A 12,646-nucleotide genomic window follows, 5' to 3' on the forward strand; every position below is an offset into this window, starting at 1 on the left:
GGTTTTACATTTTTTATTTACTTTGCTATAATCATAATGTTTTGGTGGAGAAGTTTATCGTTCACTGTTGACTCATGTGGTTTGAACAACCTGAGAAGGGCTCTAACCTGCCCAAATAAAGAGGAACACCCAAATGTGGTGTGCAGACGTCAAAGTAGCGTTGGGCTATAAAACAATATCTATTATTATCACAATATACTTTTTCAGCAATAACCATATAACGTATAAAGTCCATTATACATTAATATTGCTTATGCATTGTGCAATTACAGTAAAGAAGTATAACACAATGAATCTATGTCAGATTTGTAAAATGTATCTTAAATTAAAACCACAACCTTCACTCAGGAGCAACCTTAAACCCTAAAAAAATAATTATACGATGTTTATCATTATAATTGTCTATCGACTGATGTGAAAATGTTTATAACTTTGGCCATATCGCTTTAACTTTGCAATGGTTCTACTAAAAGTCCAGACACTGGCATTTACAAAAGCAGGAACACTAAACTAAGCCATCGTTCACTGTTTTATTTATACCTGTGCCTGAGTGTGTGTGTATATATTGACAAATACACACTTATCACTCTGGTGATTGCTATCTGCATAATTAAGCATCAGTCTGCGGCCAGACTTTTATAATCACAACAGCACTGGCTTACGCTGATAAACAGATATATGCTTCAAGGACAAAGAACCTTACAACAGACAAAACAATCTATAACGTTCCAGACTGTATTTAATAACCCAGACAGCTGATTCACAATATTTTATAACGCTGTTGCACAGTCTCATGTTTAATAACCCTCCCGTACTGTATTCAGTTCCTACGCAAATGCTGAACAGTTGAAGCCACAAGAAGACACTGTGACATTATCAAGCATCAGGCTCATCAGCGCTGCGGCTCCAGTGCATCAGTTAAACTACACGTCGCAGCAGTCGGGCCTGATCACAGCTTTGTGTTTTTATGTGTCCGTGGTTAATAATCCCCGGAGTTGTTATAATAGCTCAGTAGTACTCATACACAAGCTTGTTTTTTTTTCAGGGAGCAAAATCAAAATCACTACTGCACGATCAATACTGTTGTTCCACCTATTTCATTCTCAGAATTATTGTTATTTATCTGCCTTATACCACACTGTATCATTTATTCTAACAAGCGATCGATAACATCATTGTGCCAACCCATTCATATCTTTGTCACCGCTGCCATTCGTCATCCGTCTTCCCCACTGTATTATTTATTCTAACCACTGGTTATTGTGCGTAATTGCTTTCAGATAGATGACTCGCCCCGCAGCTACTCCCGGTTCGCCGGCCAGCGCGGCCGCCGCCGCTACTGTTGATGTCGCTCGTGACATTGTAATGCGTTTTTCTGCACCCCGCTCACCACGCTATTATTTTGTTCTCCAAAATGCTGTGAGAGGAGACACATGTGCAATCAGGCGTGGGCGCAGGATCACAGACACACTTAGACAGATCAGTAGACACCCTCAGGGGCAAACGCCACACACACACACACACACACACACACACACACACACACACACACACACACACTCCTATGACTAAAGCACATCTGTGTGTGCATGTGCATCGGCTTTATTAGAGTGGGACAATTTGTTTCGTAATGTGATTATGTAATCATATATTACATAAAATTGTTCCCATTACATTTGGGAGAGGTGATACCAATGAAGACTAATCGAGCAATCAGGCACACAGGCACGACCCGTTCAGGAAACGCTGAAATGAGATGTGTGCTCAATTATGAGGAGGAAGTGTATTGAACACATCTCTGTAATGTTACATGGAAGGAGAAGACGAAATGAAAAACAAGAAATACTGACAAGGGAAGACGAATGAAAAGAAATATAGTTATACAAAAAGTCTATAAAATATTTCACTTTTAAACCCCGTCCTCACCCAATGAGAGAGATGGATAACTGATCTGCGGTGGAGACAGTGTGGGGCCGTTTCCAGTGGCAGATGATCAATTTCTTGGCTGCTTTAATGCCTGCTAAGTGTAGTCTTATAATGATTCAATGAAGAATCACCAGTCAGAAGGAAAACAGATTGAAAATAAAACAGAAGAAGAAGACTTTCCCCCAAAGATCATGGCTAAAAAGTTATTACCCAGGACAAGTTGTTTTTTTGGTGAAATGATTTTTTCTTTTGTTTATTCGTTAGTCAGCGAGGGTTACGGAAAAAAACTACTCAAACAATTTGTCTGTCCAGGTTAATCGAAATGTGTCCTCTGAGGTCTGAGATGTTTGTCTCTGACTTGTCACCTGATGCAGAGGCAGGTCCCCCCCCCGCAGATCCTGCACCTCCACTTTCACCTTCCTCTCCTCATCAGCCTCTCTCAGCTCCTCTTTCTCTTCTCTTCTCTGTGGTGTCCAGCCCAATGTTGGTCGCCCCATCTCCTTTTCTCGACACTTTTTTTTTACCCCCTTCCTTCCCATCTACAGGTCTCCAGCTTTTAGAAAGCTAAAATAAGAAATAATGGAACAGGGGAGCGGAATGGGGGGAAGGGGAGCTCTTCATTTTGGACGTTGTTTTACTTTTTTTTCTCCACTTCCTTCTCCTCTGTATTCTTAATCGATTGGCCTGGAGGTCTGGAGGACCCTGAGAGTTATGAGGAGGCTGAGCTGCACAAAGAGCCGGGGCTTTGAACACGTCATGCTCTATTACGTCCACACACTACACACAGAGTTTCCTGCATAGCTCATGCATACGTCGACGCACACTTCTATCACTTGCTGACACACACACACGCAGCAGCTGCTCTGTCAGAGAGATGAAGGGAATATGTACTGCTATGGTTTTGTCTGCATCTATGAGGTAGGGAAGCAATAGAATGGAGAAACCTTGTATTTTTTTTCTCCTCTTTTTTATATCTGGGACTTTGAGAGATAAAAGGAAGCATAAGCCACTTTGTCCAACAGAGAAAAACTGATATTTTCTGTTACTGAAGAATCACAGGGAAACGCATTATGAGGGAACGGTGGTTTAAACAACCACGGAAGAAAAGGGATGAACAACAGCAGGAAATGGTTCAAATTCAATGAGGAGAAAATAGGTTTTAATGTGGAGGAAACAAGGTCAGCAGATTTAGAAAAGGACAAATATGATACATCAACTGTTGCATTCGTTTCTGTCCTTTCTGAACGGAGAGCACTATTGACCCATCTTACTTGACCGACTTCCCGCTCCCTCCTCCGCGTATTGATCTGCGTCTGATTTCCTCGGCTTAATTGGCAGTAATAGCGTTTATTAATCGCACGTTCACTTATCCAATAAAATGCCTCCGTCAGCATCCGTCCGATTAAACTCATCAATCTGCTGTATTAAATTAACAGCTTTGAGATAAAGCGAGTGGGAACAGGGGACCAACTGCCTGTGGGCACTTTTAATGACTGTTATCTTTCAGCAACAGTTGGCCTTTAGTCTACAGTGTTAGGACTGTCCAATCAGGTCTGTTCTGAAACTCATCCAAGTGTGAATAAGTATGAAGAACAATAGCTGGATCAAATTTAGTTGACCTTGTTTTCTTAGTAGTCTTACATGGTATACGATTACCCACTCTAAATTGAGGAGGGTCTAATATTCCACTTTAGAAAACGTCTTAAATCACTTTACCTGCATGATTGATTAGCGCCATTTGCACCTGAAGGGACAGATCCCAGACGGGAGTTAAATTAAAGTGCGACGCTGGATTCTATCATATCTCTTTCTTGAATACTGTGATTGCCTTGCTTTCAGTTACCTCTAATCTTTTTCCTCTGCTTCCATGACACTAAATACATTATTTTATCATTGTGTCACGTACATACCACGTAAAGAAAATACATCATTATCCACCACCGGGGGAACATGACTTCACCTGAGCAATATTGCAGCATTAAAGCTGCTATAATGAATCTTTTCATATTGAAAATGGCTCAGATGATTAGATAAACCCTGCTGCAAATCCTGGACGTCTACAAGGTCATTATTTTTGATTGTTTTATGGCCCACAACTGTGTTGTTATTATCAGTTTCATTATAGTTGCATGCATTCAATATTTCGACAAAACATCTCTCCAAACACCAATTAGAGTGCAACCCTGGGGGCGCAATTTTCTGTCCAAACCCAACCGAGCCAGAGAGAAAATTAGCCAAACTTGACAGGCCCTCTGTTTTTTGTGTATGAACCCGACCCGAGTCCAATGTTTCCTCCCGATTACAGGCATGTGCAGCCTTAAAAAAGCAAGTAGAAAGCCCCAGCCAACGTGACTGAATCCAAATTAAATTTAAAATGTTTTATCCACACTCATAACACCAATTAACCGGCATTGGTGACCATATTGGAACCTTCATAGCTAAAGAGCCAGATATTTCCCTCAGGAATTCATTAGGACTAAAAAAGGAGCGGCGCAGTGGACTCGCCTCCCTACGTGAATGCTAATGTTTCTCCATGTATGTTGGTGAATATGCTGTAAATTCACCATGTCAAATTATAAAGAAATAATATGTCAGTGCAGTGTTTACTGTCAATCACCACATGTGCATCATCACTTTGTTGTCCATAGTACTATCATGTTAAATAATAATAGATTATTTCATGCTTAAAAATTCCAGTTCCATTGGGAAAGAAGGACCATATGATTCATTTTTATTTTTCATTCCTGCCAGAAGCATCAGAACAAGCTTCTCTAAAATCCTTGTAAATAATTGCAGGAGCACAGCACTGTAAAATAAACATAACATCCAATACATATTTTAAAGAAAAATCATAAAAACAACCGTGTCGAGTCAGGATTTATCGCTGAAGAAACTCATGTATACATTATTATTTAACTCTGCTTTTTCCTATTTTATTAGCAGCAAAGCAGTCGCATGTTTATTTCTGACACTTCTGTGGGCATAATACAGCCAGTGGGCGTCTCTACTTGTTTTAAAATGGCCGAAGCTGGAGGCAGTGGATCAGTAGAGCGTGTCAGAAAGTATGATTTTAAACAAGCACCACCTATCACGAGCTTTTACAAGAAGCGGATGCTACGGGCAAAGGAGCAATTAAAGTCACACTGAGACTCCTTCATCAAGTGCTGTGTAACTGTGAGCAAGAACAAAAATCTAATCTGGATCATTTTGTTCAGGCTGTAGTACAAAAAATACTCATATTATTAACTCCACCGAGGAGTTTTCAGCCGTCTGTGCTTTGATTGATTAGTTTGTTTGTTTGTAAGCAAGATTACACAGAAAAACGGATTTCCACAGAACTTGGAAGAAGGATGGGACGTGGGCCAAGGAAAAATCCATAAAAATTTGGTGCGGATCCGGATTAAGGGGCTGATCCAGGAATTTTTTCATTACATTTGTTATCATTTTCGGCATTTTGAGTTTATTATATTTGCCTGAGAAAAAAGGAGCTGGAGTGTTGTAGTGATCCTTTCGGAATCCTTTTTTCATCCTTGAAGAAGACGAGGGGTTGTGGTAAAATTGCGAGGAGGCCACTGCATCAGGGGGTCGAGAGCAGGAAGAGGGATGTTTGGTAGGGCTCCGAAAGTGGTTGTGTTGCGATGTTATCTCATCAGCGCCGAGTACACGGTGATAAGAGTTTGCTGTGCTGTTTTGGCCACACACGCACACACAAACTCAGACCTGGACACAAACAATCCAAAATACACACACACACACAGCCAAGGTCACTCATAGCTACAAGATGGATGCTGCAAGGGGTTCTGCCAAGAGGCTTTTCTTCTCCTGGTCTTCACTCACCACAGAAGCCTCGACTAATTCTGGCGTTCCAATACTGAAAACTGTTCAAAAAGAATAAGCCATTTTTTTTTTATCTTTCACATAGAAACCATGTGGTATGACTCATCACGAGCCAGCTGGGATTCGCCTGATTCTTAACCTGAAAGCCGTACGTGCGTTTGATATCTACCTCTGAAAACCGTGTCTCCTGTGTGGCACTTTGATCATGCGAGTGTGTTGAGGTTACAAAATGTAAAAAAAAAAAAAAAAAGGGACTTGTTTGCACGTTCGGAAAAGGTCTTTGGTGTTGTTAACTGTCTGAACTGCGAGGATACCCGGTGGCGGGATGACAGGAGGAGCGGCTGTTACACGGGGTATTACTCTGCACTCGCCATTGTTACAGCCTGCTGAGGATTTGTTTGTCTCTTTGGAGGCAGTTAATATTGAAGGGAGGTGTCTGGGGGGGGAACTGCAGTCGTAAGTTTCAACATTTATTGTGAAAGGCAAGTGGTACACTTACCTAAAGCTGACCAAGGCTGGGTAGTATTATTTGTATGATAATAAAACAGGGTTTCAGGGGTCAGTCGTGACCTTGGAAACAGAAGTCGACAGTTTCCACGTGGTGTCGTCAATAAATATATAAAGATAAAAATAGAATGAGGTCAAAAAGAAGAATATAAAGATGGAAATAAAATCTGAGAATAAAAAAAATAAATGCTCTTTCATATCCACTCATCAACCACAACCTACACATATATCCATACATACTGAGGTGGGCAGTCAAAACGGGCTGAAGGGAATGTGCAAAAATAAGTGTGCATATAGTATGGAGCTATTACTGAGTTTTCAGTCATATCGCTCCATCTTCATTATTAAATTGTATATTTTCCTTTGTCTCTGAGCACTTAGGGCTTGATGGGAGTCGACCAGAAATGTTTTCATCTCTACGGCAACCTCTATGATCTCCAATGTGTTGTGATGCTTTATCCACTCCAGTTGTTTGACAGTTTATAATCAAGCTCTGTAACTGTATAATTAAATATTAACGTGATTAGCTAGTTTAACACATTGTGAATTTTAATAACAAAACATTGAGAGAGATATAGTTTTTTTTTCTAAAATCAAGACATAGTGGATAAAAGCATATTGTAGAGTAGACAGCTTGCGTGGTTTGTGTTGTAAAGATAGTTCCCTTCATATTCAGTTCTAAAAGGGCGTCTCTGGTTTATCCGACCGGGGACGTTTCCACCAGGATGATGGAGCTCCCTCCTGTGTCTGTGATTAGGAGGAAAGAATTTAAATGTGACGTAACAGAGCTGATATCAGAATATTTGACATGCTGAACTCAACCTCTTCACACTCATTCAATCCCGTGTGCAGAACAAAAAACCAAGGAGGAGCTGAATTTTTACTGGTACCTCACAGCTTTATTTCCCCACCCTCCTCCTCCTCTTATCTCCGCTCCCCACACACACACACACACACACACACACACACACACACACACACACACCTCTTCCTCAATCACCTCATTTAGTTTCTATCTCTCAAGGTCCCCTCTCAGAGCTACCTGCCGATTATCTTTCCTCCATGTGAGCGAGGGGGAAATCATTGGAACGGAGCAAACCATTTATTAGCGTGGGGGGGGGGGGGTTGATTTAATTTGTGTTCTGCCGGATGCTCAGTTTTTGGCACAAAGGTGTGTGGGATTTTCATCGCAGTGGTCTCAACTTTACTTGTCGAGGAAGTTACTCCCAGAAATTAGTTTTAGTTTTTTCAAACTAGAACAAAAAATGGTTTGTACGTCTCAAGGTTGACTCGCCCCATCCTCCCCATCCCCCTACTCCCCCGCGTTTTCCCCATCTCTTCAAATTACACTATATACTCGATCCCACTGAACTCAGCATGTTGTCATTTGGTGCTCAGTCACTCAATTTTGTTTGCACCACAAAAAAAATAACGAATTTCGGCATCTCATTTTCACCCCCCCAGGTCTGTTCAATGAGTCCGTTAAGTGAGTCGTCCCATCTCATCAACGGGGCCCAGAAACTACAGAACGCTGCCTCCTCACAAAGAAATCACACACTCGGATGGGCAACGAAGTGAATAATTAAGAATAATTATCTTCTTACATGACGCGCCCGCTCCCTCTTTCTAGTTTTATGACCGGCTGTGAGCTTCGGCAAAGCTGAGTCGTCAACAAAAAAACGTCCATCAAATTACTTTGTGAACTTTTTTCATCAGTTTTTCTGTACTGTAGGGCCTGAAGTGTGTGTGTGTGTGTGTGTGTGTGTGTGTGTGTGTGTGTGTGTGTGTGTGTGTGTGTGTGTGTGTGTGTGTGTGTGTGTGTGTGTGTGTGTGTGTGTGTGTGTGTGTGTGTGTGTGTGGTACGTTGTCTCAGAAGAGGAACTGGATATGTGGTATTGCTCGCCGGCCCTGTAATGATAATTTCTGCAGGGTTATAGCTCCCAGCAACTCACTTCTATTCGAAGGGTCGCTCAGCTAATTTCACATCGACCCCGAGGAAGTAACCCAGTTTGACCCCCCCGATTCTCGCCTTCAATCACTGCTCTGTTGTGAGAGCTCCCACTTCCACCAACGCTCATCAGATAGCTGCTCTCTCTCTCTCTCTCTCTCTCTCTCTCTCTCTCTCTCTCTCTTTCTCCTTATTTCTGCTTCACCTCTTGCTTTTCCTTTTAATAAGGGAAGACTGGGCAGGGAGAAGTGTTTTGTTATGCAGTAATCACCTAATTAGCCGTTGAGAGGGTTGTTTATCTCCTCCATAAGCTGCGTGTCAACACCCTAAGTTGTTCTCGTGTAGACTGTGTACATTCGCAGTGCGTGAGTTAATCATGAGAGACTTCTGTGATATTTTGACAGTCGCAGCTGATCGAAGCAGAACTCGTTGATTGGGGGGGGGGCAGCAATGTGGAAACAAGACGAGATCAGGAGAGAATAATCAAATGTTATTCTTAACCCCATTTTTAAAATACTTACAAAAAACATCATGTTCTTTTTTTCAAGGAGACGTATTAAAGTCATATTCTGATTCATAGTTTCAATTTGGGTTATTGGTTGAAAAGGTTTTCATGCTCTAATGTTTAGAAAACGCATATCTCTCCTCAAACTGTCCGTTGCTGCAGCTCCTCTTTGACATGACTCCAACTTTGCAGACCTTTTTAAATTCCTGTACAACACACGAGAGGAAAGAACAACTTAAAAGGGTCTAATATGTCTCCTTTAAAATCAATGGACAATCTTTACTGCCTCAAATTAAGTTTCATTCGAACCACTTCTGTCCATGAGAGCAATCTGTGATTTCATGTATTCCACTGTTCTGTGCTTCATACCTACAGGGGATACGGGCAGAGCTAAAGGAGCGTGAGCACTTGGTGAACAGTACGTTGGACCAGGCCAGGATGTTTCTCGCTGACCAGCCGATTGAGGGTCCTGGAGAGCCACGCAAGAACCCGCAGCCAAAAACTGGTACGTTTCATCTCTCATAGTAGCAGTGATGCTTGCTGCACACTAGAGGATTTTAAAATGTTATAAATGCAGGACACCATAGTGGTAAAGCACGTACCAGATGATCCAGTCGAAACGCAGGACCACACACTCTGATTTGCGATTCCAGAGACTTGGGAATTCACAGAAACCTAAAAAACAAACCTATACTGTCGTCAGAGGGTTGCACTTGTTTGTGTAATGTTTTGTAACAACCACTGTCACCTCAATTTTAGTAAGCAGCGATCATCCGGTTGGTGACGCTTTCCAGGCAGTTCAGTCTCGTTGGTTATTGCAGGTTTAAGATCACTCTCCCAATGCCTGATCCTCTCATGCTACACAAGTATCCCAGATTTTTTAATCGGGAAGGGTTTGATTTAGTCAGTGATATCAAAATCTGCGAGCAATACAGGATCATTTGGCCTGATAATCGTTTCAGATCAGCCTCAAATCTGCAACGTCACAGAAATCGAGTTGAAAATCCTGTAGTATCCTGTAGCAGTTATTACAGCTTCCTTATCATGACAATTTCTATTAAAGTCTGAGGTTACATTAAGCATCAGGTGGTTTGATCTTGCAGTGGGTCTTCAGGTATCAAGTCAAAGCTCAGACAAAGGCTCTCTCTCTTCTTTTTCTTCCTCTCTTTCTCTTCCTGGTTCAGTGACATCATCATGGACAGATGTTGACCGGCACATTTCACATATTTGCATCTATAAAATGAAGTGAATCATTCTATTGTGAGATTCTTTACATACCACAAACACTTCATTTGAGTTCTATGGTGTGATTCTTTTTTTTAGGCCACTATATTGAGTATAAATTTCACACTCTACATCCAGACACTGAAATAAATTGGCATGTGGTTAAAAATAGCGTTCCACATATTGAATAGGACCACACAAGAGAGATGACCTCTTTCCAGTTTTGTAAAGTGAGGGGTTTCTGTCACTAGGTGTCACATCGACAAGAAGACTAAACTGTGATGATAGTGTTTGCGGGTGTTTTCTCACCTTTATTGGATGCGACACAGTTGAGATCTGCCAGGAAATGAGAATAGAAAAAGGGGGCGAAGCCGCGCATCAAAGATCCTCGGCTTTCGATTAATATCTGAGTGGGTGGCAATACCAACATGTAACGGGGAATCCAAGAATCAAATATGCCTCGACTCATTCGGCATTTCCTCTCGGTATCTGTCGTATGCGGCAGCAGAAGTCTCGGTTAAGTCAGCGCATTTCCCTTTAAACCGAATCCCTGCTGTGTAAATAATTAAAGCAAGCCAAGGGGCTGTGTAGAGGTGTGGTGAGACTTCAGAGCGCGGACCGATCGGCTTGTTGTGTGTGATCTTTCGTACGGATATCAAAGCGTCGTCTCACTATATAAATAGATAAAAAGCTGATTTGAGATCAGAGGGTGCGTTCGTCGTGTAATCAGAGGAGACGGGATTTCTTAGATTGACACTGTGTTTAAAGTCTTAACCATTTTAATTGTCCCACATTCGCTCTCTCAGTATTTTCTTTTTAATGCTACTAAAGTAATTTTTGGATAGTTCTATTTGTAACCCACATTCTTTATTATGTGTGTCTGCATGTGGCGCTACCTGGTGCTAATCACAGACCTGTGTGTGTGTGTGTGTGTGTGTGTGTGTGTGTGTGTGTGTGTATGAATGGGGCAGGGATGGAGATAATAGGGGGAAAGAGACATTGCAGAGGTGCAACAGGTGAAGATGTTAATTCATTCATGACCCTGGAGATATGAAGAAAAGCTGCTCTTGTTTCTTTGTAGTTGAAATGGGTGGTTGGAGAGCAGTTTTCTCATCTGCCGACTCCTTTGGCTCCTCTTTGTCCGCATGCTCCTGAAATATAAATGACTTTCTAATTGAGTGAGTGAAGGAGAGAATTGAATTTTGTGGAAACTTTGCTTCTCCCGTCTCTCATTTGCAGCTCGTCTGTAAAAAAGGTGCATATAGTAGTTGGGGTTATGAAATAAAATAAGCCGGTCGGCTGAAAGGATTTGACTGGATTTGATGAGGACACTGGAACAAGTACATAGACCAATAAAGGGCAAGAAAACTGTGTTTGTTAACAAGTAAACTTACTTCTCTGTTAACCTGCCTGTTTACTCTGATGTCTTCCTCCAGACCTCACCCCAGAGGAGAAGGCCCGGGGGTTGGCTCGGGCCATCCGCAAGCAGACAGGCGAGGTGAGGGAGCGGTGGGAGCGTCTCAAAGGACACGTGGGCGGCTGGCACAGTCAGGTGGAGCGAGCGTTGGAGCGACTCCAGGAGCTGCAGAGCTCCATGGACCAGCTCGACCTGCGGCTGACTCAGGCGGAGGAGGCCAAAGCTACCTGGCAGCCTGTGGGGGATCTGCTGATCGACTCGCTGCAGGACCACATCGACAAGACCATGGTGAGTCACAGTGCTCTGTCTGTGTGTGTGTGTGTGTGTGTGTGTATGTGTCCCTAAAGTAAAACAGGCATTAGACAACTCACTCCTCTTCCCCTCTTTCCCTCAGTGTCCTTTAACTTAAAATCTTCACTGAATCCATTCACTGAGAATTGCTGGCGGTGACCTCGTAAATTGCTGATTTAACTGCAGTTTGATCAAGTAAAACGTGATAATCAAACTGCACGTACATGAAATATGTGCAATAATGTGAGTGAGACTTGGATGTGGAATCTGTCACGATTTCAATGCTCCAAAGACCAAAACGCACTAATTTGCTGATGAACACTGTTTGACAGTTTGCTTTTCGATTAAATTTGAAAAGAACCGACCTAGAAAGAGGCAACACGTTCAGTTAACAAGCAGAAGAATGACAGCATCTCCGAATGAACAGTAAACAATGAATGAAGGAGCGACAAAGGAGAAATCGTTCTGACTGTAGTTAGTCATGGTTCACAGGTTGCATGAGGAAAGACAACTGTTGCGTTAATGTAGCTGTTTGTTACACCACCTCATCGAAATGATCGTCTCCGTGTGACCAATTATATCACTTAATAAACAGGTCATGTCACTGTCGTACAATATATGAGATTACAACCAAAGAGAATAGTAATGAAGTCTATACTGTAAATGCAAATTATAGCACAACCAAACCTAACTCCACAGAGTGAGTGTGTGATCAACGCAGGAAACGAAGTTCAAATAAAACAGGAAATACAACTTTCTTTGCAACATGTTATTCATTGTAAAAGTATGACGGATTATTAGTGCCACTTAAAGGGGTAACTTTTCAGTATATTATGACTTTTTCCTCATTAACTTACTCAAACTTTGTTCTTGTAATATTAAGTCTTTATTCTCATAATATGACATAATTCTCAAAGTCTCAGAGTTTCTTCAATATGGCCCAATACTCTGTTGTAGTAAAAACACAAATGTCACGATTAAGAAATTAGAC

At 41.8% G+C, this 12,646-nt stretch overlaps 1 protein-coding gene across 12 annotated transcripts in view; it reads left to right on the forward strand.

Moving 5' to 3' along the window:
• The window catches only part of utrn (utrophin), a 174,200-nt gene that overhangs the window by 103,129 nt on the left and 58,425 nt on the right, over positions 1 to 12,646 (forward strand). For all 12 annotated transcript variants that reach the window (XM_034579148.1, XM_034579155.1, XM_034579154.1 and 9 more), the window contains 2 exons: positions 9,099 to 9,228; positions 11,384 to 11,652. In XM_034579148.1, coding sequence (XP_034435039.1) covers positions 9,099 to 9,228; positions 11,384 to 11,652 — 399 coding nt within the window. The remainder of the gene's footprint in view (positions 1 to 9,098; positions 9,229 to 11,383; positions 11,653 to 12,646) is intronic.

This window comes from Hippoglossus hippoglossus, chromosome 24 (genome assembly GCF_009819705.1).
Source record: "Hippoglossus hippoglossus isolate fHipHip1 chromosome 24, fHipHip1.pri, whole genome shotgun sequence".
NCBI classification, from domain to species: Eukaryota; Metazoa; Chordata; class Actinopteri; order Pleuronectiformes; family Pleuronectidae; genus Hippoglossus; species Hippoglossus hippoglossus.